Source organism: Cebus imitator, unplaced genomic scaffold (assembly GCF_001604975.1).
Source record: "Cebus imitator isolate Cc_AM_T3 unplaced genomic scaffold, Cebus_imitator-1.0 Scaffold48, whole genome shotgun sequence".
Lineage (NCBI taxonomy): Eukaryota > Metazoa > Chordata > Mammalia > Primates > Cebidae > Cebus > Cebus imitator.
This window is the reverse complement of record NW_016107363.1, coordinates 2,431,720-2,458,651: the sequence shown is the minus strand read 5'-3', so window position 1 is coordinate 2,458,651 and position 26,932 is coordinate 2,431,720. Positions and strand designations below refer to the sequence as shown.

Below are 26,932 nucleotides of genomic sequence, written 5' to 3'. Positions count from 1 at the left end.
TGCTGGTTCGAGGACCACACCCTAAGAGCCACTGTTATAGAGAAAAAAATATTAGGTGGGTGGCTCTTCCAGTGGCAGAGAGGGTATATTTGATTCAGGGTTCCAGATTTCTCTTAGAGTGGATTTGGAACCTGAGATAGTTTGCAAGAGATACATGGTATTATTTAGCTATGAATCCCTTCCAAAAGTGGCATTTGTATTGTTTACAAGGTCCCATTCCAAGTAGTGCTGGTTGCAAAAAAAATGGTAGAACTATATTGGTATCTTTCAGATGCCATGCTTTTGTTTCATCTTTCTGAAAATATTTGGGGGTGATTCTACAACTGTCATAAAACTAGCTTTCCATCTTGTTCCTTTCTCAATACTAAATCACTTAAGGAGACACAAAGAATGAAAGAAGAGGAGGGGTGAAGCTGGATTTTAAACTTTGAGCTAGAAAATTCCAGGCTGAGATGTATCTCTACAAAGAATGCCTCTCTAGAAGCCTAACTCTCTCTCCTCTCATGTCCTGACTGTGGATATTCTGGTCTTCTTGCTTTCAGGCTTCTTAGGGTTCATTGCCACTTTCTAACACCCCTGGATTTGGAGGAGTGGCCTCAGCCACATTGTGGGCATTCCTGTGTCAGGGTAAATTGAAGTGCCTAGTCCCTTACTATTAATGCTGAAGGGCTGCCTAGAGGCCAGCCCCTCCCTTTCATAGTCACTCCATATTTAAGCTGGTCTATGTCATCAGTTCAGCTACCAGGGCACTCTCCTCTGGAATCCTTACATTGAGCAAATGATATAAGCCTAGAAGAAACAGATGGAATTTGCTTGCCCCAGTAGCTGTGCCTTGAGTGAACTGTCCTTACAGGTCAGTAGTTTTTGATCTTGTCTGTTTCTTAGAATTGCAAAAGGTCCCATCCTCAAAGCTCTGAATTAATTTGTTTGCAGTAGAACCTAGACATACTATCATCTATCTGTTTGTCTGTCTGTCTATATCTAATCTATCTATTGAGACAGGGTCTCATTCAGCCCAAGGTGGAGCGCAGTGGCACAATCTCAGTCACTGCAGCATTGACATCCCAAGCTCAAGCAATCCTCCTAACTGCAGCCTCCTGAGTAACTGGGGCTGCAGGAGCATGCCACCACACCTGGCTAATTTTGTTTTTTTTTTTGTAGACACAAGGTCTCACTGTGTTGCCCAGGCTGGTCTCAAACTCCTGGGCTCAGGCAATCCTCCCACCTCAGCCTTTCAAGGTGCTGGGATTACAGGCATAAGCCACTGAGCCCAGCCTGATATGGGCATTTTTAAGGTTTCTCAGGTTACTCTAACGTACAGTATGAACTTCTGCCTCAGTCGTGCTTTCTACTCTTCCACAACTGACTTAATTCCAGTTTTTCCTTCCCCTTCTTTGAGGCCCCCAGCATCATCCTAATAAACTTCCCTTTGCTTATATTATTCAAAGTTAGTTTTCGTTACTCATATTGAACTTGTTGTAAGTTCATAAAGCACATATCCCTTCCTTCCCCATGCTCCAAATTTTAATAGATGATGCCTTCAAACTTAGCTTTAGAAACACATACACACGTGCACACATACACACACAAACATAGCCCCTGGTCTCTGGTTCCACCTAACTGCACACTGGCTAACAACTCAGTTCTTGTATATCATGATCCTGCAAACTTGAGACAATATGCAGGTCAAGCGCAGTCATTTTTGGAGCCGTGCTGAAGACTGGAAGCTCTCCCACCTGCAGGCCATCACTGGAGCCAGAAATGGGTCTCTCCAGCCACAGCAGACTATATTGCATCTGACACGGCAGGCATCTCCGGAATCTACCTTTCAAGTTTTCGGCAAACCATTTTCTCACTGTCCTTCACAAAGTTGACATTTTCGGCAGCACGATAGGAAAGATGTCATGTCGGCTGCTCTTCAACTTCTTGTCACAGTGCTTAGCACCAGTTCTGTCATCTTCACTCTCCTCACAGTCTCCCATCTTGAGCCATGTCACAAATAATAATACATCTAGAGTTGCATTTTTCTCTTTCTTTTTTTGTCAAATTGAAACTACCGTAACCCAGCTGCCCATCCTTTGAGTTACTGGTTATGCAAATTGTCCTCTTTTTCCCAAGTGCTTCTGAGTTGGAGCTTATTAACTAATATCTATTATACGATTAATATAATTAAGTACTGAGCTTTTAATGTGAAACATTTTAATATTTGAAATTAAATGTTAACAATGTAGTCAAATAATTCAAGATGCAATGTGGTTTGTGAAATGAATTTACCTCTTTAGTGTTGATAAATTGTCACTACACACCCAGGTGAGCACACAAGATTCTTAGCAATTCATTATCTTGCTGGAATAATTCTCTATATTATGTTAAAAGCTGGGCCACAAAACCTTTCGAAAGGTAAGATGTCTTTTTAAGAGGGTCAGGATGCTAAATTAATTCAAAGCTTACAATGATCTATATGTTCTGATATTGTACCTATTTGGTGATTAAGGGCAGAATCCAGGTGTAAAAAGAAATGAATGAATTCAGCAGAACAGGAAAGAGTGTCTGGTCCACTGCTCTGCATACAACCAGCTTTCAGGCTCCAGTCACTACCAACAAGGGGTAAAACTCCAGCTGAAGAGGGAATATACTTTCATCTCCAAATGCAAATGTCCACATATGCTGGTGCAGGCACCGTAAACATGATATATTCTCTCTCTCCAAATGGATGCATGCCTGCAGACCGCATTATGGATCCATGAAAATGTCCTTAAACAAGCATGATAACTGAATCCTACTTGCTACGAAATTGTTCCAGCCCAGAAACAGGAGAGCTTAAAGGGCCAGAGAGGGACAGAATATACTAGTTCTTTGCAGTGCTCCCTAAATAGGACATTTAGACCAAACATCCTCTTTCCACCCCTGACTTAAAAAGAAAAAGACTTCTCCCAGAAACTAACTCTTTATTATTTCTAGTTTTAGAATGATACCTTTGAATTTAACCCTTGCATGGAATGTTTTCCTTTGTCTCTTTCAAGTGATTAATAACCATAAATTCAAAATAACACCAAAGCATTGTCTTCTCAAAAGGAGATAGCTCTGTTTGCTTATCTGTAAGGTTTGTACAATCCTGTGTTAGTTATAAATTACAATTAGGGCCCTCACGTCCCATAGTTACTGCTTAAGCCAGCCTCACCCCTTCCTCTCCTTTCCTTCCAGCCCATGCCCTTTTCTAATTATGCCCTGATGCCCTGGGGCTCAGACACGCTGCTAAAACAAATATATCAAAGTGTTTGTATCATAAAGAGTAAGATAGGAAGCAACAATAAGCAGTTCCTACAATATTGCAAGTGTGTATTGTAGCTTCTTGGGGCTATTAGTTAATTTCCAAATGAGGCTTGGAAGGGGCAAAAACGTACCAGTGAGGACTGTCTTGACTTGTTTACAGTTTTTCAAAATATGTGGTCATAACCCAACAGTATCAGAAGGTGTCATTAATTCTATTAAAGGGTGAAAGTAGTTGAGAAGTCTCTCTCCACATCTGAACAATCACAAAGATTATGGATGCTATAGACACAAGGACATTACTCAAAGTGGCTCAGGCTCAGTCCAGGTATTGAATGACGCAAGAACGCAACAGATGATTAGAGAAAGTATGCAAAATGCAGGAAAGCATGCATTTTATCCCCAAGAGGACCAATTTTAAAAACTGGCACTATAGGCTGGGCCTGTTGGCTCACGCCTGTAATCCCAGTACTTTGGGAGGCTGAGGCAGGCAAATCACGAGATCGAGAGATCGAGATGATCCTGGCCAACATGGTGAAACCCCATCTCTACTAAAAATACAAAAATTAGCTGGGCATGGTGGTGTGTGTCTGTAGTCCCAGCTACTTGGGAGGCTGAGGCAGGAGAATCACTTGAACCTGGGAGGCAGAGGTTGCAGTGACCTGAGTTCATGCTGCCGCACTCCAGCCTCGGTGACAGAGTGAGATTAAAAAAAAAAAAAAAATGACACGACATAGATTTCTCCTTTTGAAGAATAAGAGGAGAAGAGATGTGTTTCTTTATTTCTAGACAAATATAGACAATTAAGCTTTACATTCCATTCTGAAGATACTATAAAATTCTGAGTGGTCAGACCAGTAATATGTGTGGCTTTTTGATACTGCATCCACTCTAAAAGAGGTGTGACATCTGAAAATATGTTTTTGTACCAGTTAATTCAATGACCATGGAATGAAGGCACATTGTTGGAATTTTAAAAGGAAAATGCACATTATTTGATGGTTTATTATGGGCCAGAAAGATTGCACCAATTCAATAGATAATTTAGCACATTTCACAAGATTTCATGTCTCTATGGGAAAATCTGCTGTTCTTATGGGGAAAGTCAGGAAGAGAGTCACGTGGGTTAAAAGGAGGCAAGTTCCAAAGAGAATTTCTCCTTGGACATCTGGGATGCCTACTTATACTTGAAATTTGTTTGAAAAATTTTCCCACTTTCTCTTCCAAGTACTTCCTATTAAGTAAAGCTGGTTCTTTAAAATTTAGAGAGCATGACTCAGCCATGTGCAAGGCCAGCACTTGCTCAGAACTGGAAGGCCAGCCAGCGACATGCTCATGTTCACAGGTGCAATGATCCTTGTGTTCAGTACGTAACATGAAGCCAACAGTGTGGGGGTGTTTGTTATACCCCATCCATGCCTGCCTGCTATATAAAGTGCTATACGCAGTGGTCAGTAAAACAGAGCTATCTCTACTACACAGTTTTTGCCACTTATCTTTATGGGAAGAAGTGTTGAGAAGCACCAGATATAATGTCAGAGTGTGTGTGTGTGTGTGTGTGTGTGTGTGTGTGTGTGTGTGTATGCCTGTGTATGAGAAAGTAAGAGAAGAGAGTTAGAGTGAAAGAAAAAATTGTGTGTTACTCATTTACTACTAGGAAGGCATTCACCAAAAAGAAATAAAAGGAACCATTACGTAACATGGATTGAAAGGGACGCCCAATATTAAAGGCAAGTGCACAGTCAATAAGGCAATCACTGTGGTCCAGGGGAGAGAAAATAGAGACCTAAACTATGGTAGTGGTATTGAAAAGAGGGAGAAATTGATGGACTTGAGAGATACTTAGGGGTATTGTCAGGATATAGAAAATGAGTTGTTGTGACACACTGGCTGGGGAGAAAGAGAAGTCAAGGATGGCTCTTGAGGTTCTATCTTGGGCAACAGGGAGGATGAAACCACTTACTTAGACATCCTGACAGAGTAACAGGAGAAAAGTGGGTTCCATTCATCGTTCGGTTACTCACATCCTAACCCGCAAGGGATCACCTAGTCTCTGAACACAGGCAGCATCTTGGCTCTGGATGCATCTCCCAAAAGATATCTTTGGACCACACTTTCAGAGATTTTTAAGATTCATGCCCTCGTACATCTGCTTTACTCATTAATCTATGCAGCGTAGTTTTGATTGGGGTGGTTGGCATTATAGATTTTTTAATTGCTGATACAATGTACTTTCTACACAGGCCATATGTGAAGAGCAGCGCTGGCATTCAAGAAATGTTAAATAATAATGTAAATGAGAAAAAATTCCAATCCCAATAATAAAGAGATCCAAGGAACATTGACGCAACTTGCAATCATCAGAGCTGTTTGATTGCCTTGTCACTGTGGGACAGTGACCAAAGTGATGCTAATCTAAATGTCATCTACAAAGAATACTAAAAATATTATGGTGAGAATAAAGTACTGCAACCTTAGGAGCTGATTTAAAAATTAGAAGATGTAGCAATTTACATCTGTGGATTTTATGATCGCCAAATGCAACCAGCTGAACATGCTCACATTTTCCTTTTACTCCCCTCTCTCTTTTGAGAAAATGGGTTCAGTTTTAAAGAGTTAGTTCAAACTAGTTCCCTCAATCAGTGGGTCTTAAACTTTGCTAAGTATTTGAATCACTTGAGATTTTAACTCATGATACTTGGGCCACATTCCAGATTAATTAGATTCTCTGCAGGTGGGGCCTAGGCATTGGCATTTTTAGCCTCTTCAAGTGATTCTAGTGGGCAGCCTAGTTTGACAACCAAAATCCCAAATGCGTGTGATCTAAAGACCAAATGCTCTAGAATCATGGTCAAGAGGGGTGCTTATTAAAAGTGCAGATTCCCAGATCCATTATTTTTTCTTTTTATTGAGATGGAGTCTCGCTCTGTTGCCCAGGCTGGAGTGCAGTGGTGCAATCTTGGCTTACTGCAAAACTCTGCCTGCCAGGTTCAAGCAATTCTCCTATCTCATCCTCCTGAGTAGCTGGGACTACAGGCTACTTAAAAAAAAAGAAATAAAAAAAATAGCCACCATCCATGGCTAATTTTTTGTATTATTATTATTATTATTATTTTAGTAGAAACAGGGTTTCACTGTGTTATCCAGGGTGGTCTCTATTTCCTGACCTTATGATCCACCCATCTCGGCCTCTCAAAGTGCTGGGATTACAGGCATGAGCCACCATGCCTGGCCCCCAGGTCCATTTAAGGCTTGCCAAATGAAAGTATTTGAGGATGGGACCTAGTACTATCCATTTTATCAAATCCCCACATGATTTATGTGCACAGTGGAGTGTGACTATGACTGCACAGATCGAAAATCAGTGGTGGTACCTGTTATGCTTTTAGACATAGGGTAAGTCTTGTGCAAAAGAAACAACAAATCCATACAAAGGAAAAAATCAGCTAATCACCAGGAAGTTTGGCTTAAAACAGGGTTTCTTGACCTTGGCATTATTAACAGTTTTGGCATTGCTTTCAGGAAGCTCTCCTGTGCGTTAGCGTTATAGGATGTTTAATAACATCCCTAGCCTCTACTTACTAGGTAAAAATAGCACCACTCCTTCCCAGCTGTGGCAATCAAAAATATATCCAGATATTATCAAATGTCCTGTGTGTGGGGGGGGGGGGGTGGGGGAGGGGGGAAGGATTACCCCCAGTTGAGAGGCACTATTCTAAAAAATGCCAAACATGTGGATGGTTCCCTATATCCCAGTGCTTGAAATTATGAACAGCAAACATCTTCCTGATTGACCAGATGTGTCTACTCTTGATTAGAGTATCTTTGATTCACAGAGCATAGTTTTTCATAGAGATGCCATACAAGCTTCTAGAGCAGATGGGAGACACTTGGTCATTGCCTCTTCAGTGGTCATTAATTATTTCTAGCTGCCTGGGAAATGCTGAGTTAATAATAGGTAAAAAAAAAAATCTTTTTACCTAATCTGAATCTGGTTTTGAGATCTTAGTGGGAATGGGCTTTATTCAGTTAAAGGCAGTTAAAAGGCAGTTGCTTTCATGAGTCATGAATTCCTTTTAAATCTGGAACAAAGAATAGGTAATATCTCCACATCCAAATGCTGGTCATGTTGGTGAAAGGTTTGGAATGTGGTTTCTCCAATCCCAAAAGCAGTTAATTAGTGCTCAAAGGAGACTCTCTCCTTAGGTGGTATAAACTCCAGATAAACTCTGGTTTTCTCCACAAAGCTAAAATCTCCAGGTAGGCCATATTAATTTTGGCCATCTTCAGACTACTCTTTAATTCAGATGACTGCTGTAGCATCTCACCTGGAAATGTTGAAATAAATATCAAATGACCAGGTTTGGCATCTCACACCATATATAAGTGCTAATCCTGGACAGGTGGGAAGGTAGAGTGGTTGCAAATGGAAGTGCCAAAGTCAGAATATCCATGTTTGAATCAGGCTCAGACAGATATTTGTTATGGAGCTTCAGGCAAGTGACTGAATTTATGTGAGCCTCAAGCCCCTCATAAATTGGGTGAAGGTAATGATGATACATATCTCATATGAATTTAATAAGGATAAAATGAGATAACATATATCAACAGTACTTCATTTAGTGCCTGGAATATAGCAAGTACTTATGAAATGATAGTAATTATCCTTATTTTTATTAAACTTTATTATTATTTAAATTGCACCTTTGAAAACACTTTTATTTATGAACCTGAAGATGGGCTATTTCACTTGTTACTGTAATCCATAGAAGAGAATTTTAGAGGTTAAAGGGATATTACAGATACTATAATTCAGTCTGCTCACTTTACAGAAAGGAGAAAACTGAGGCACAGAAATGGGATCGAATACTCCCAGATTTACACAGAATAGGCTCTAACCCTCAGGTCCTCAAGCATACAAGTATAGTCCTGGTGTAGTGCAAAAGGAAAGAGCTTTGGACTTAGAACATCTAGGCTTGTTGCTTAAATTTACAGATGTTTGATTTTATCATCTACAAAATAGATATAAAAGTAGCTGATCTGAGCATTTTATAACAAATGATTGAAAGCAGTTTGTAAACTGTAGAAAGCTACACAACTGCTACTTACTATTATGATTTCTTCTTTATTAAAAAAAAGTGCCCTGAAAACATAGATTCTGAAACACACACATAAGCCTCAATGGGACCAATCAAGATCATTTTGGTTAGTTTTTCATGGCATAAGAAATAGATCAGGTTCAAGCAATGTGCCTTTCAACAGTGGCCATTTGTTCTCTGTTCTGCTTGGATGTTGAGCCTTCCAAAAGCAGCACCTTGGACAGCAGCCAGGAAGACTTCCTCTCCGAAGTCTTGTCATCTTGTCAGACCTGACCTTCAGGAACCTACAACATTCTGTATGCACTTTCTTCCTAACTGCAAGTTACTGTTGCCTTGCAATCTAACTTTTACAGCGAAACACAAACAGAAACTGCATTTCACCTCTATCCTTACATATTGCAGTGAAGGAGATGAATGGCCACATGGAATAGGGTTTTCTTTGACCTTCACTATTGGACTCACATATACTGATTGACAGCCTGCCACATTCTCTAGAAAGCAAAAGTTTGCATTTTCATTTGGCCTGTCTACAAGCGAACTGTATACATTTCAGGACTTAGGAATATTCAGTGAATAAATTTATAATGAAGAAGCATACAGCATACACGCTTGAGAATTTTGGGTAGCTTGGCAATGCCAGGATCAGAATCATCGGTTCTAAAACCACAACAACAACAAAAAACTTTAAAATGTTGTTATTAATTTGGGGTGAGGGTACAAAAGGTGAAAAAGGACATAGAATAAAATTGTAAATAATTAGTGAACCTAGTTTAAAAGGGAAAAAAGGTCACCAATTTGCCAATTTATAAAACCACAGAGAAAGGTCATAGGAAACAGGACAGGATAAACAAAGTTTTAGAACTTAAAAGTGGCTTACATACCGATGTTTAAGTGATTCTACTAAGAAGCATTAATTTAGCAATAGAATTTATCTTGTGCCATTATTACAAATCATTATTTGAGATGAATTTTCTTTTATAAGATGAATGTGGAACTAATGGGTATTTGCTGAAAATGATGTCCCTACTATAAACGTATAGGCCCATCTTATGCCAATCCATTTTATTTGCTCCTTAAATATATTTAAAATTATAAAGCATGGGTTGCTTGTTATGAATGACTTGGTAAGGTACCAGACCCCTAACTAGATGCCACTAAAACAGCAATCTGACTCACAATTCTGTTTACATATTGCTTAATTAGTCTTTTCAATATGAACATGTTTTAAAAGTCACTGAACACTTGACTCAAATTCAGTCCCAATACACAGCATTTTTGCCCATTGCTAGGACTTTTTTTTTTTAAATTGCACCTTTGAAAATGCTTAAAGAAACAGAGACTTCAGGATTACTCAAAGCTTGCAAAGGTGGAAGTGATGCATGGATGGAGGCTTGGGGAAAGGGTAAAGATATTACAGAACACAAGCCAATACACACATAACTTACCTTTTCTGCTCTTGATTTGCCTGGGTTTTGGAATCTTTTCTTTTTTTCGATTCCTTTTTGGTATCTTTTTTAGCCTCTGGTTCAGGTGGGGAGGGAGCTTTGCTCCCTTCAGGGTCTATATTTGGTGGCAGCCCACTAAGGTACGCATGCATTTGTTGACTTTGGAGGGGGTAGTCGCATGAGGCATGCACAGAGTGTGACCAGCCATAGGAGAACCAAGAGCACACGCACATGCATAAACAAAAGAAAGAAAAAGAAGGATGCATGAAAAAGCAAGCACAAATGCATTCAAATTAAAATAATAAGAAAAAAAGATGCAAACTTGCATAAGGAAAATCAGAACTGAAAAGAAAATAAGAAATCCAAAACTGTTTCCATGACAAGATGTATAAACCTAACTGTGAATCAAGTGGCAGTCTTACAATATGAAATCCAGACAATGTGTATCATAATTCATGATGATGTTTACCAGGGAGTTTACAAAAACACTTCATTATTTTGTAACACTTCCTTATTCAGTAACATATGTAGAATACAGTGTGACAACCCAGAGAATATAATGCAACTTCTCTCTCTCTCTCTCTCTTTAAAAAATTCAGTCCAAGAGGCTGTAACAGATAGTCATCAAAGTGTACATATTTATAAAAAGCAGAATTATGCACAGATACCCCCCAGGTATCAGAGTTTTCATGAGTATCTTTTATGCAAATAAAAGGTCACGTGCTGGGCTAGCAAACCTTATAACAATGGGAGGTGATGATAACCTTGTTGCCTGTTAAATATTCAAACCTACAATGCTATTGTTATCTAGCTCTAAAGGTTGAAGTTGCATTTTATAAAAATACACCAGTGCTAGAAGGAGGAAAAACACAGAAAAATCCTACAGAGATTTCAGTCGTATAGCGTGCAAAGATGAAGATGACTGGCACAGTTCTGATTTAAAATAAATGTAGTCAATTCTGGATTCTCCCACATGTGGATTTCTCCAGAGCAGTGAGTTTTGCATCTGAGGCTGGGTTTCTGAAGCCACCTAGTGTTCCCTGGGTGTGGCTTTGCTGGCTGTTGGTTGGGGAACTTTGGGATAATACAGGCTTGTCTTCATACTAATGCAAGGCTACATACATTGAGATAGTAAACTAACTGGCTGTGGCAGCGTGGAAATTTATTCCGTGTCTCCAGAGCCATGGCAATGTTCTTAAATTATTTGCTGCTTTGCATTATTCAGAACATGGATCTTTTCCTCCAGGAGCTGGGCAAGGTCTAAAGAAAGAGAGTACTTAGTACAGAGTCAGGAGACTTGACGTTTTGGGCTTGTATATAAAACCTACAAAATGAAGGGGTTGATTAGACTGTGATCTCAAAAGTTCTTCCAGGCTCTATGGTTAAATTAAAAGTGTTATCATCATCTTTGCCTTCCAGCTTCACCTAGCTTGCTTCAGCTCTGGAAATGTACTTGGCTTCCTCCTTCTGCAGGACATTTGTACATGCTGTTCCTTTTGCCTGGAGCACACAACTCCTAAAGCACACAACTCCTACACATGCTTTAGTTCTCAGCTCCAGCATCACTTCCTCAGGGAGGCCCTCCTTGCCATCTTACCATTCTGAGTCATGTTTCTTTATTAAATTCTGTCATGGAATTTTATTCCCTTTCCTCAGAGTCAGAGCGCCAATCTGAATATAATTCTGCCCTTGTTTGATGTCTGGCTTTTACTCACCACATATACTAACTGTGTACCAGAGTGACTGACACTAAGGAAGTCTCCATTAAGCAATTATGGAATAAGTAACAAAAATAAAGGCAAGTATTTATTGTTTTTGCCATGTTTCAGATACTATGGTGAGCCCGTTATATGTACTTGCATTCTCTTGACAACTCCAGGGGGATACAGTCATCCCATTTTACAGATGAGAAAACTGTGGCACATAGGGCTTAATTACCAACCAGGGTTATTGCCAGTAAATGGAAGAACTATGATTTGAACCTGGATTGGTCTAACTTCCGAGCTTGCCCTAGAAGCCCTGCTTGCCATTTATTTTTAGAAGAAAGTAAGTTAGTGTCCTTTGTGTGTGTGTGTCGAATGTGTATGTGTAAGTGTGTGCATACTACTGAAGGAATGAGGACAAACAGATACTAAAAGCAAGACTAGCCATAAACCATTGCCAGTGCCTTTTCTTAAGGATCACCTCTAGACACACAAACACCCACTTACCTGTTCCCATGGACATGGGAAGCACAGAAGGCAAAGCTGTAGTGAAGAAGGGTGGGGTCGATCATGGCGCCATTTTCTGCCCGTTCAAGTAAGTCTCTGAGGTAGCAGAGATGTCGGTGACACCCCCGAACTCCATTTCGGGCGCAATACTCGTCTAGTACAAACACCTGGCCAGGACTGAACCAGCCCTATATAAAGAATAAAGGAGAGACTTTCTTTTAAATACAGGTTGTTTTCTGGGGAGCTGCTAGAGTTGGGCTGGAGAAGGGGACTGAAAAATAACCGGAGCTAATACTCAATGATTGACTATTATATGTCAGCCACTGTGCACAACACATTGTGGTTTAGTCCTCACAATGGACCAATAAGGTACATTCTGTTATTCCTGTTACATGGTTGGAAAGATTGAGTGCAGGGAAGACATAAAATTTCCTAGTGAGTGATGGAGCAGGATTAGCAGACAGCATGGCTCCAGAAACAGTCTTACCTATTGCTCAAACACTGAACCATACACGTTAAAGAAGTACTGGGGTGGGGTTGTGGCAAAGTCGTGGTTACTGATAAAGAGGAAATCATGACGTTAATGCTCTACATTGGTATAGAACTTTACGCTTAGCAGAGAACTTTCAGATGAGCCCTATAGCAACTCTGTAAGGTAGACAGAGGAGATTTATTTCATAGACATGAAAATGGAAATCCTGGTTGTTAAGTGACTCACACAGATAATACAAAACAGAGGCAGGACTCAAATCCAGCTCTGTCTTATTCCAAGTCTTCTTGTTTTCTCTATTCTAGAGCATGAGGAAATTTTAGGGTTGGTCTACATACATGCCAGGACTTCATAAATCCTTCCACTTTGGAAGGAGTGTTTTAAAAATTTTTAAATGAAGGTAATAACATAAGTCTCCAAAGAGAACAGCATGACTTAGTTTTCAAGTTGTGAATCAGATATAATTCCATTAAACTGAGAGGAACTTCTTGGACTCTGGTTTAGAGTTTTATTTTCTCTTCTGGTAATTGTTTGTATTTTTATTATTTATTTTGCTTGCTATGGGACCAGTCCAAACTCTGCTATACAAGAGAATGGGAATTCAGATCTCCAATTTAGAGCAGATTTGGTGGCATGATGAGATGGAAAATTGCTACTCCCATTGTGCACTTAAGAAAACAGGTGCTCAGAAAGGCCAAGTGAGTTGCCATTTGGGCAGAGCCTGAAATCGAATTGCATTTTCTGGTTTCAGGGTCTGTTCAAAGCAAGAAATAAACCAATTTAGGTGATATTTTGTAAGCTGGAAATTTGGGGCTATTTTAAATATAAACTTAATTTTACTTTGAGGGTCTTCTCTGAGTCATCTTTTGAATATTGCTCCATCTTAGGGGAGAAAAGGCAAAAAGAGAAAACAACTAGGGGCCAGGTAGAGGCCACAGAAGTACAGCGAGAGAGGCCTTTGCAACACTCTAATCTTGTATTAGGGATCTGAGAATCTTCAATTGACAACATGCAGCTCAGTGATGCATCCAACGAAAGACGGCATCTTTCCTATTTCAAATTATAAGTTACTGCAGAGGGCGGAGAGTAGTCGAGGCAGTGGGCTGCCCCTATAGGCAACTTCTTTGCCACTCCATCTGCTACCCCAAATGCTAAATCTTAGAAACAACACTGCTGTGAAAGATTAAAATATATTTTCTACGACTCAGATGACACCAAGTCTTTTGTAGATGCCAAAATAGCTGCTTTGAAAAGAGTTGAAGAAATATCAATTAGGAACTCAGTCGAAGACACAGAAAAATTTATGTATCCCTGCTGGTCGGTCTCCAAAACTAACTGAAAAAAAGATTGTAATAATGAGAAAATGGAATATATAGAGGCATGAGATAAGGTCCTTTTAATTTCTGTTATTTTCTGAAATTTTGGAATAATGACTAATATATACAGGTATACAAATGGGGAAGGAAGCTGTTTTATGCTATTCATAAATTAATTTTAGATTTTGGACCATGATGTTAAGCCTATAAGTAACTAATGGAAAGCAAGTTTGAATATTTCATTTCTGGTCTAATTTATAAACTCTTCTTCACAGTGAATCTTAAAACAAAGAAAATTGTTTTAAAAAATGATAATGTGAAAAAAGTATTGAAAATAATGTACCTCAAAAAATTCCTTAAGGGAATAGTGATTATATACACACGGGAATGATTTAAGTTCAGAGGCATATTCTTACAAGTTTCATGAATGCCATTTATAATTATGTGAACAATCACATAATTGTACAAAACACATTTGGGAAAAAATTGCCTTGCAATGCAAGGTAAGCTTTTTTTCTTTTCTTTTTCTTTCTTTCTTTTTTTTTTTTTTTTTTAAGTCAAAGTGATGTGTTCCTTTCCAATTTGGCAAAGTTCAGATTCTTTTGATGAAGGAATTCTAAACCTGAGATAATCAATGAATCTTTCATGAGATACAGATTAATAAATTATTCCACATAATTCTGTTTCTGTTTTTAAGACTATTTTATCTACAATTTTTTTTAATATCTTGGCTTTTAGTACAAAAAATAAAGAAATTTAAAATAAAAATTAGTCAGAATAGAGTTAGGATATAGCTATGTCATTTAAAGAAGTATATGTATATGTCATTATACATATTAGTATCAATAATATGTTAACCCTAGTTATTATATAGTATAAATATTATATATATTAACTTCAGTGTTTAGAATCAGGGATGAGAATTTTCCTGTATATAAAGACATTTCATCTTTTTCTTTCATCTTTCCCATCTATAAAGTGGGATTAATAGCATACCTTTAAGAAATGAAATAACAATTTATGGCTTGAGAAGGAAGTTGGGTCTTTTTTTAGACTTTTGAATTTGATAGTTTAAAGCCAAAAATGTATCTTCAGAAATCCAATAAAGATATAATAGCACTCCCTTGAATTTAAATCATTTATATCTAGCTTTAAAATAGGATTTCAGGAAATATTGATACTCCTGCTGGATAGATAGCTGAATTTCCAAATATCTAAGCACCATAAAAAAATTCTCTCAAAGGGTGAAAAAATGCTGTGAATATTGTGAAGAAAAAAAAAAGCCATCCAAACAAACAAACCCAAATCAATTTAGCTTATAAAAAATAAAGTTTATTTACAAATCATTTTAACCTTTAAGAAAATACACAGAGAGAATACATTCATTTAATGAGATAGGATTACCAGGTCTGGGATGGGGAGGGAAGGGCATCGTAAACTCTAAGCTACTGAGGCAATTTTTACAAGTTCTCCACCAGCAGGTGCCAAACTCGATTACCCTCTTGGGAATATTTCTCATATAGCAGCTGAAAAGGGGGAAGCTAAGATAGGGAGGCTGGGGAATTGGATCTGTTTCTACTGATAACTTCCTCCCGCTCAGTCTTGTTTCTTTGGTAAGTAAAACTATCTCAACCCAGGAAATCGGAAACACATTTATAATTGTTAAAGGGATTTTGTAATGGAGAAAAGAGCTTCTGACATAAAGGTAGAGAAATATTTAAATGAAAAATATGTAATGTTTAAATTGCTGTAGACCAAAGAATATACTTGCCAGGCAAGAATAGGAATCATTAAGTCTGTGATCCAAAGTAAGGCGTTGTACCATCTCAAAGAGGGAAGCGTGGTCAAAGTTACAGGGGTTGGAAGAGATAAATTCATCCATGCCATGTTTTTGAGCTCTATCTGCGTCTGTTCATTTATACATGTAGAGAGAGACACAATTTAGAGAAACACATCACATTTTCTTTGACATTTCAAATACACAGGAATTCACTAGACATTATGAACATTAGCTCTTTCCCCATTGCTTCCCACTAACATCCCCAAGATATTCTTTTTACCTCCCATTGTCAACTTGCATCACTTACTGGTGAGTTTATTGCATTTAGGCAAAAATATATTGGCATCAACATGTTTATCAAATGATCACATTTCCAGTGCATTTATGTTGTTCTTTAAAAACTAAGCACAAGACCGTAAGTTCGCCTGCATTTCACCAAACACTGAAAGCAGATCGGATCTTTGCTTAAGATAGCCTATTTAGCTTTGTAGGTTTTTAATAGATTCTGCCATTCCAGTGGTTATGTCTACATCAATTTCTCTGCAATTATTGGGATTATCTGGAAAAAGGGTTATGCTGATTTTCAGCAGAGTGACAATATTTGTATCCTCTTCTTCCAAATCCCTGTTGCCAATTTGGTTTCATAAAAGGTTTGAGTCCCCACCCTCCAAAATTAAAAAAAAAAAAAAAGATTTCCTTGAAACCTGGAGATTAAGTTAAATGGGAATTTAATTTGTGATAATCAAGGATATTGCCTTATAGTGTGCTTACTCAGTTAGCAAAGCTTAGGAAAGAGACAAACAGATTTACTCAGCAAGGGCTATGATCTGCCATTTATTGTGAATTGATAGTCTCAATGTATTCACACTTTTCCTTACGGGGTGAAGGCTGTAGGCAAAACCTCCTAAGGGCTAACTGATTAATCTCAACATGTGTAACTAAAATACACTATACTCAACTGGCAAAATAACTCAGAGAATTCAACTCGCGTGTGACCAGGCAAATCCTAAAGAGGCAGGAATGAAGGTGCTCTCCATTAAAGAAATTGGCTCACTCCACCTCATCTTTACTGACTCTCCTGATATGCAGACTATGGAGAAAAAGAATCTTATATCAAATCAAGCAAAAGATTTTATCCACCCTCTTGCATGCAACATTCTACTGGAACACAGGGACCTGCCAGGAACTAGCAATGCTGTCAGGACACGGGAAAAATCGATTTCTGACTTGGGAGTAGTTTGGGTAATATTTTCATATGTGGCCTCGGTCCCAGGCAGCTTTTCTTTCCCTCTCCCAGGCTTGGGGTATGGCTGTTAGCTTGGGTGATGGTTAGCAGTGTGACTTTCAAATGATGATTTCTCTTTTATTATTGATATTACATTAATAAATCATTCAAACCTAAATTCATGGTATCGTCAGATTTATACCTCCTTATTGTTAGATTTTAAAAAATAATATTGTCATTCTGTACAGAAGCAGCAAGTGGTTCGTGTTTGAACGAGATGTGTCGTTTATGCCCAAGACTCACAGACGAAACGGTTTCCAGAAGGCAAGTTGAAGAATGTGTATTTTAACAGCCAAATCACTCCATTAGAATAATAAAACACAGCTTTTGGAAAGGATATCACATGTGCGGGAATTATATTAGAGAATATGAAAGAATCCTCCTTGCTGCATTAACTGCCTCAGATTGATCCTCAGCAAAGTGTTTTCAGCTTGAGGTTGGCTGCTTCAATCTAGGAGGCTTCTTTCAGTTTGGTTGTTTGGTCTCCAAACTACATTTCTTCTTTGACTTAGGATGGCCAGCAAGTTGTCGCTGGGGGGAAAGCTAGCTGCTTCTAGGGCATGTGTGTGACTCCTCCGGCCCAAGGCAAGTGCCTTAAACCTGCTCCAACTGTAGTCTCCCCTGGCATAATGACACTCTGCAACCCAGGTTACATTTCTCTATCCGCTCTGATGATAGATTCTGCCCTCTCACCTCCAACCTGTCAGTCCCAGATCAATTTAACTCAGGAAAAACTAAGCGTGGGGTACACACGAATTGCTCATGCTGTTTCATCCTCATAAAAAGCCTTATCCATCTCTCGCCTCCCAATTTTAACAGATAGATCAGGCATTTTGGCTAGCAGCAGCTTCTTGCTCTCGAATTTCTCAGAAAAGGCTGCAAGCTGACAAACCGGCCGGAGCCTTTCTCTGCCAGTTTGGCTTGGCTATTTTATTGCTCTTCAATTATGATGGTACAAATGGTCACTTAGCTCAGGGAGAAGGGGCCTCTTTTGTAGCTGGTAAAAGAATATGGCACATGTTTCAAGTCTCTTACTCTGTTTATTTGTTGAAACTCTTGAAAACTTTGCTGATGACCTATTTCACGTTGCTGGCCACTTAGAAAAATGGATCTGAAAAGGCGACTTGGCTCCTTTATGAAGACCTGGGCTCAGACCCACTCCCCACCCCTCAATCCATCACAATGGCTCAATGAATGCAGCTTTATGGTGCGAATTCTAGGCTAAGAGTAAATCTAAAGAACAATTTCATTTTTTACTAACATTTTAAAGCAAGCTTATAGAAAAATAAGCCTAAAATCAGCCTGCTTTCGTTTTCAAAAAGTAACGTCAACATAAAACTTCCTTTTCCTTCTTCCTTTCTTTCCTCTTTCTCCTGATCCACTTGTAGCATGATCCCAGGACTGGATTTAGGAGGTCTGGATTTTCGTTTGAGCTCTGTTTTTAAATAACTGTAGGATGCTGGCTGAACTGTTTAGCTCTCTGAGCATCAGTTTCCCTGTGTGTAAGAGGAGCTGAATTTTTAGTTCTCTTCCTGCTGTCATCGGCTGTAATTTAATGATCCTTAAGATCCCTTGCACACGATGTGTGGAATGGAGCTTAATGTGGTGGGAATTTCCAGCAAGTAAAGTGAGCAGCCTCTGGATTTTACTTGTCCCAAAGTATCATTTACTCAGAATTGGGCTCATTATTCCAATGGTTTCAACAACTCAAGAGTGTTTACAAGAGTGGCTGGCTCCCACAAAATGTTTGAGTTTCATTGAGCTTATATTTACTGAGCTTATTATATTGTAAAAAAAAAAAAAAAAAGGAGGAGGAGTAAACCGGGAGTGTGGTTTCAAGGTGTTAATGAAAAAACTCTGATGTTTAAGCTTATCCAAGCAGGGGTTTTGGTAGTTTTTGTTTTTGCTACATTCCCAGCCCTAGAACAGTACTTGGCACATAGTAGGTACTAAATACATATTTATTAAAATAATGTGTTTATCTTATCAGAATACAGAAATTCACTCTACTAACAAATATTTTTATTTCTTGATTTTGTGGAATATTTATATACGAAATTCACCGGAAACAGCTTATTTAATGGGAGCTAGCATAGCAAGTAGTTAAGTGACCTGGTCTAGGCAGGTCACAAACAACATATTTGAGACTAGCTCTGCCACTACTAAGTATGTGATATGAGGCAGGTTGCTTAATGCCTCTGGCCTCCTTGGCCTCATTTGTAAATTGAAGGTAATATTCAAGTCTATTTCAGAGAACTGTTGAGAGGATCTGATGAGAAGTACCCGGTAAGTACCTAGGGCCCTGGCATATATTAAGATCTCAATAAACATTAGGTAGGAGTAAACAAGTAGGATCCTTAGTGTTCGAAAAGCCAGTTTGTTTCTAGTTCTTAGTGAGCCAGGATGTCTCTGAATGTATAGCTAATGTTCTATTCCTTCTTTGCTTCTTAAACCTTATCATTTCTAGGAAGCTGGGAGTCCTTCCCTTTCTCTCTGCTTTATGTTTCTTTTGTGCCCCTCTATAACCAATTCCTATGTCCTGTCTCTGTGTTTTCATTGGATTATGTTCCAGTTTCTCTGTGGTCAAGACACAGACATAAAATTGAATCCCTTGGTAGATATCATGTTCCTTGAGGGCAAGTTTCTAATCTGTTATTTCCTCTGCCAGCTCTTAGAGGAGCCAGGTCCTCAGGAAGGGTTATTAACTGACTTATTCTGACACCTTCATCCCAGGAAACTTCCCACTGACTTTATTAAGGAGTCACACACATGGGGATTCAGATGGTATCTTGCAAATCCAAAAGTAGGAACATGTGCTCTTAGGGGAAAAAAATCTTATAGAAGGAAACAGAATTCTAGGTGCAGGTGTCTTTGGATACCATTCAGATTGTCTGCCTGTGTCTCCATACATGTCTAGGACCATATGCATTACATATGTTGTCTATTTTAAAATAAAACACTGCAGTGGTCCAGCTGTTCCAAATTCTGTTTCAAAGAACTTGTGGGCGCTTCCCAAGCAACACCATACAGTCATTCTTGCACTGTCCCGGTCTGTTCTTCCACAGTGTCACATAAAAAATAAATGCTCCTTGCAACTCCATTTCCCCCTGTACAAACAATTGGAATTGGTTGATTAAAGAAAAAGAAAACTCCAGTGTTGACATTAGCAGAGGGAAAACAGCCCAGAGCAAGAAGTATGAAAGAGTGAATTCCTGAATTCAGGACATTCTGGGATCACTTCCTTTGCCAATATTTGGCATGTGTCAAGAGAATGAAAATAAATTTGAACATCAGGTTAAGCAAAAAAGAATTAGGAGGGTAAATTGGCTGCTTAAAACCGCAGTGATGTTTGGATGATCTCTTGCTTTGGAAGATGCATACTAATGCTCTTTTTCATTAACTGTATTTATCAGTTTTCTAGAAATCAAAGATTGACCTTTTAAGAACCAACTTCAATCTTTACCTTTGTCAAACCTAGCCTTAGGAAGTAGTTCATAAGTCCTGCTTGGTCTGCAAGGGCTCTGAATGTACCAATGTACTGAGAGTGAGTTATGTGATTTTATAGGCTCTGTATCTAGGGCATAATTCAACACACCTTGCAAACATTGCTACCTGTTTCACTTCGGGGGTTTAATAGCACAAAGATTTTTTACTCCTTTGTGACATGGGCATAGGAGACTGACTTCAAACTAAGCTGGGATGGGTAGCACTGATATTGGTACCTACATTAAGAAACTTCAAGCACTGTCAGTCGTATCTACAATACAGACACGGGCTGATGAACACACAGACTTATGGAGAGCAGGTGCACTTTCAAGCAGAAACTAGTCTAAACCTTGGCCCCAAGTTTGCTTGGAAACAATTTTGGTTTGACATTTAAGGAATGTTGGGAAAACACTGGTTCCTAAAGTGATACTATTACGTGGGTTGTATACCCTCACTTAATTTAATTCGTTAAAATTCAAGTGATACAGTCCCTAATTGACTACTCTCTCATTTATGTTGTTCTTTGATCATGATATTTGCATTAATTTCATGTTTGATAGCTTTTTCCTTTTTTCCATATACTATTTTTCATGATCTATTCTCTCAATATCAAGAATACTTATGTGATCTTGTTTCTAACATATATATTTTTAGATGGGCTTGCAATAATGTCTAGCAAATAAATGTACTCTTCCAGGAAGAATAGCATAGTTTTCGTATTTTTATTTTATTGAAATTTTCCTATTACTCCAACAGCTTAGGGATTGAAGATAAAAGGTCAGAGCTACCTTTTTATTTTATAAGATTACATTTTGGAAATATTTCTAGGCTAGTGAAAAAGAAATTCTTTGTTGAAAATAATATGATTGTGTTATTAACAAACTGTCTGAAAGAGGTTCTTCTCCCTCATGAATCCCTTTTGTAATAAGCTAGAAGTAGCTGTTTTAGCATTGAAATTTAGAGCACAGTTATAGCTGTTGCTACTCTTGTTGGATGCTAGAGGCAAGAGAATAGCTAATGCAACTCTAAAGTCATCTGTGAACCCAAACTGCAAATTAAAAGGTGACTTTGTATCTCTCTTACATGGAAAATGTGTGCTTGTCATATCTGCTTGACAGTACAAGAGTGAATGTATGGTTTGGACAATAACGAACAATGACAGTAGTCAGCCTCATCAGAAGACATGAAATAAAGAAATGACAATGATTGATGGCAGCTGGTTGTTTACGGATTTTTCTAGAAGAGCTTTTCTTGGGATAGTCAAGTAACCAGGGGATGTTGTGCCCTGCCTGAGCTCTGCATAACAAGCAAAAGACTGGTCCTCCCATGACTGCTGCCTGGAGGCACAGATGGACCACTTAACTGAGAAACAACTTAATTCCTTCATGGTCCCTTCGGCTAAACTGGGCAAATATGACTGGTCAAGAGAGGACGACTTCTTTGGAAGCTCTCAAGGCTCACACTGCATCATGCAGAGATCTTGAATTTAAAACGACTATGGCAATACTCCCAAGAAAATAAGTGTGTGATGTTTATTTCAACGGTAATGTCTATAATTCTTTGTCAGACAGCTGCTTTGAGTAAAAATCATAACAGAGATTTTGTCAATGATCTCAAGCAAAATATATAAATGATCTTAGTTTTTTCCTGCTGTAGTTATATCAACTTACAGAGTACTCAATGTGTTTATATTCACTCCAACATGAGCAAAAATAAATTTTCTATACCTGATTAATACTCTTACTATAAATCAGGATAGGGCATGAAAATACTCAACTAACTAATAAATAATATGTTAAGTATGTCTGAAGTAGTTAACAGTGAGGTGAACCTTCATTTAATATGATCTGTTTAGATCAAATTACAGTGTTTGGAAAATTTTAGACCTGATTGTGGGAATCTATTATTTTAAAAAGTGATTCCCTTTTACAATGAAAAGGAACATGGTTTATAGTATGGCTTTGGGTCATATGAATTATGTTAATATTGAATTAATTATTTGATATTGCCTTCCTGCAACATAGCAACTGCAAGTTGACAATATAAGAAGATATAGCAAAAATTTTATGAGCTAAAACTATAGAAAGGAATTAAGGCAAACAACTATTTAAAAATCTACTAGGATAGCAATGCGTTCTTGTGCAAACACATGTAAATTAGTTTAGAACAGAATTCATTCAGTCATCTATTGATCCATCCTTTCTTTCATTCTTTAAAAAATGTATAGCAAAATCCTAAATTCCCACTAAGTTTACTTTCTATGATAAGCCTTTTAAAATGCCTCATGAGACATTCAAGAAAAGTAAAGTTAAATTAAGTATCTGCTTGAAGTGTTGAAAAAAGTCTGTCTGCTAGCCAGGGGTACATTTATGCAAAATAAAAGAAAAAAGAAAGAAAGGGAGGAAAAAGCAAATTAAAGAAGGAAAAAAAAGAATTTGAAGAAAAGACTATTATTAAATGGTCAGGAGAAATGATATGACCTACTTCTTCTAAATTAGCATTCAGAATACTCAAATACATATTTGCCTGCTCTCTTGACCAATTTTTCTAACTCCCTCTAATGTCAAGTCTCCTCAACACATTTTTGGTTGATAGCTTTTTTTCTATATAAATTAAGGAAGTGTGTATTCTTTTTTTATTAATAACTCAAATAGTGAAGAGAAAGATTTTTCTAAAGTTTTAAAGATTCCTTTTTCTCTTACATGGGTATTTTTAGAAAAATACAAATACAAATGATGTCAAAAAAGTTATTGTTGTCATTGTTCTTGTGGGAGTAGCAGAACGACATTTGAGACCAGAGGTTAAAACCCTCCTTGGCATTGTAAGATTGTGAATCCAAAGCATTTGCAAATGAGAGACATGGATTCAGTCATGTCCTTAATTTCCTGTTTTTGTGTGTGGTATTCCCATGTATTGTAGCTCTTCTTTCAAAAGTAATCCTCTATTGGGTCTTACATTAGAGCACACTCTAAAGCCAGGTAGAATGAATTCTTTAGTGTTCAGAGAATGCATTTACTTTCTTAATTGGGTTTCACAATTACTTCCAGTCTTGCTCAGTTAACATCTATGGGTTTCCTACCCCACTTATTTTTTAAGGTATCCATGGTTACCACACTCTTGGTACTCTGGCCATTCGAATCTTTGGAATGGGAAAATAAAAACAACAACAACAACAACACATTATCAGAGTGCAAAATGATCTGTTTTCAGGCATTAAGCAGTCAGGTAGCTGTGAATTCCATGAAACAAAGGCATTATTTGCCATTTCGTTATGATGTTAATTAATATTCTTGGAATGAAAAAACATTAGATGTTAATGGCTGGCTTTACTCAGAGGATCATTTGATGCCAATATGAAAGCCAAGGAGAGGAGGCAATTATGCACACATCACATGCATCCTAGTTTCAGTACGGAAGCTTACATTTCAAACCTAAGGTCAGGAAAATAACATGAAAAGTTGTACTACGAAGTCTAGACATGAGGAAGATTTAAGGGTGGGAAGCACATTGCAGGTGTCAGATAATCTAGTCTGATTATCTGAGCTGTGCTGGCTATAGGGGAGCACTTACCCTTCAGTCCAGCTAGAAGTTAGCAGGGTAAGAAGGAACAAACCAGAATAACATAAAGACTAGCAACAAGGCTCAGGAAAGCAGACAGGAGTTCTAACCTAGCAGCCTAAGTTCTTGGGTTCGAGCAAAGATTGAACAAGAAAACTTAAACGAAACAAAACAAAAAAAAAACCAAAATCAACCTCCCCCAAACCAACAGTAACCCAAATCCCCTTAACCATTGGAGACGTTCAGGTGGTTGCAAAAAATAGAACAATTCTCAAAAATACCCAACTTTGGGGTTCTATGATGTGATTAACAGTTATTAGTTGAGAAACAGACATTAGAATGACGCATTGCAAGTGATATATTAAATAACCATTGACCAAATGTCAAAGCTTAAAACACCCTCTTCCCCCCACCCAACCCTAATCCAAATGAGAATTGAGGTGCTAATTTTAACTGTTCCACTAACACATAATGAACAGGGAATAAGGTGTCTCAGTGAGAGGCCACATGGCATAATAAATCGTGGAACACTCAACTACAGATTTGGACATTGTTTCCAAGGTAAGCAGCATTGGCTTTAAAAATTGGAGAATTGCAAGTATTCGTTTAAAAAAGTTGTATAGCTAGGTACTGACTTAATTTTGTTAAATTTTAACAAAAAAGAAAAAAATTAAATCAACAATGACACACATAAAAATACCACAAAAGAACAAAAAAGTTTTAAAGGTTGGTGAAACCCTCCCAAAAATCTTTGTAGAGTCACACACAAACTAATGAATAGCAGGATCTATTTTTTCAGTTTTTACAATTCCACATAAATACCCCACTCCACTCTTTTAGACATGTCTTTTCATTTTAAAATTGAGCTTTTGAAATTGCAAAAAATAAAAACTGCTAAACTGAATTTAGAAAGACCCAAATAAACTCACAATTACTCCCAAGTTTTCCAAACTGTAAAAACGGTCCATTCTTAAGTTTCCCTTAAACAGACAGCGACATGACAAGACTGGAGTGTTTATTTTTCTCTACCCCCAAAATATTTCCATATTGCTTCCCTTCTGTATGTAGCTTTCCATTTCTATATAGCTTCCATTTGTCTTGTAAATACTAATAAAGCAATTATAAAGTTAAGGCACTGAAAAGTGGATGTTCTTAAATCTTATTCACTAGTAAGAATGGCAAGAAGTACTTTGAACAAATATTCAAAAACAAGATTTAATGAAATGTGTGCAGAGTTAAGTACTTAACGACCCTTACCTTTTTGGAAGTCAAGGAAACCTTTTTAAAATGCAATACTTGATTTCTTTTTTAACATTTTTTTTCTTAGCTAGAGAATCTGTGATTGGCTTAATTTTCGTGATGTGACTTGATTAAAATAAATCAATGTATAGATTGGCAACGAAATGTAAGTGAAGAACTAAAATTTGTTCCTTACAACTATGTTATGACTGTTTTTCGTCTTTCTTGCTTTGTAGCATGTGGTGACCAATCCATCCTGCTTTGCTCAGGATTGAGGGATTTCCTGGGACACAGGATTTTCAGTGCTAAAAGCAGAGACATCCTGGGTAAACCAGGATGGGTTGGTCACCCTAAGTAAGAATCAACACTGTGGCTTTGACTGAGATACCCATGTGTGAGGATTAATCTATTTAGTAGGGACCATTCAAACTTTACAAATTACAGCAGCTGTGAAGTAATTATGAACTAACCACCATTCTGTGGCAGAAAAATCCACTAACAATTATGATATACAATCAGCCCTCCTGTATCCACAGGTTCTGCATCCGTGGATTCAACTAGTGGTGGACTGAAAACATTCAGAAAAAAATTACATTTGTACTGAACATGTACAGACTTTTTTTTGGTCATTATTTCCTGAAAAATACAGTATAGTAACTATTTACAGTGCATTTGCATTGTATTCAGTATTATAAGTAATATAGCTAAGTTTCAAATTATATGGGAGGATGTGTATAAGTTATATAAAAATAGCAAGCCATTATATGAAAGGGACTTGAAAATCCATGGATTTTGGTATCTGCAGGGGGTCCTGGAGCCAATTTCTACTGAGGGAGGACTGCACTCCCTCATGTCTAGCCACTTTTTTTTTTTTTTTTTTTTTTTTTTGCTGCTGTGCATAACTACCCAATGATAAAATGGAATGTATAATTCCTGGTTCCTTTTTTGATCTTTTTGTAGATGCTCAGGTATAAAGTTTGGGTTGATTAAATCCTAACTGGTTTTCTCTTCTGTCCTGTAAATTCTAGGAACAGATGCTGCAGTGGCTGGTACTCTGGCTACTGTTTCTGTTAAGTGTTTAAACTAGCAACAGATAGAATTTGGAGCAGTGTTGAGGCTCTGTTGCAGGGATAATAAAGTAATCACAGGACGACTGGGATCAACGCTATTGGACTGAAGTTCTGGGTGAGGGCTGCCATTTATTACATGGCCACTGTGTACAGTTGAGCAGGCTGGGCACTGCAGAACTCAATGTGTACCATTCACATTTTTGTGTATGTGCAGGGTGTTTCGGGCATTACACAGTCTCCACAGCTGACTGTAGTAGCTTGTTCTTTTAGAACCTAGTAGATGTAGCAGGGCCTCATGCTCTCTGGAGATTTCCTGTTCATAGGCAGTGATAAAGGAGACAGTAGAGAAGAAGGTAGATCTACCATCAGGTACTGATAAGTCCCAGAGGCATGCCTGATCTGGCCTTCTCACTCATCTCTCAGCCTACTTTACATATATTCCCTAGGGATGATATCATTCACTCCCCAAATTTTAACTTTTAGGATATTGCTTTGGACGCTCCATTTAATAAAAGTTCCCCTGTTTCAACTAGAGTAGTGATATGCATGAAGCTGTGTGTATTCAATGGAATCTTTCTGCTGATGCCTAACAATTAGCATTCTAATTTCACAACTAAATGAATCCTATCCACAGAGAGAAATCTAAATCAAGAGCTCCTGTGTATTTTATGAAGAGACATCTCT

At 38.0% G+C, this 26,932-nt stretch overlaps 1 protein-coding gene across 39 annotated transcripts in view; it reads right to left on the bottom strand.

The window, feature by feature from the left end:
* CADPS (calcium dependent secretion activator) overlaps positions 1-26,932 on the bottom strand; it is a 471,006-nt gene that overhangs the window by 124,052 nt on the left and 320,022 nt on the right. For 21 of the 39 annotated variants that reach the window (XM_037738038.1, XM_037738041.1, XM_037738051.1 and 18 more), the window contains exons 12-15: positions 23,952-23,963; positions 15,602-15,738; positions 12,025-12,212; positions 9,815-9,973 (exon numbers count right to left, since the gene is read on the bottom strand). In XM_037738038.1, the coding sequence (XP_037593966.1) occupies positions 9,815-9,973; positions 12,025-12,212; positions 15,602-15,738; positions 23,952-23,963 (496 nt within the window). The remainder of the gene's footprint in view (positions 1-9,814; positions 9,974-12,024; positions 12,213-15,601; positions 15,739-23,951; positions 23,964-26,932) is intronic. The other 18 variants (XM_037738052.1, XM_037738060.1, XM_037738062.1 and 15 more) reach the window with 3 other exon arrangements.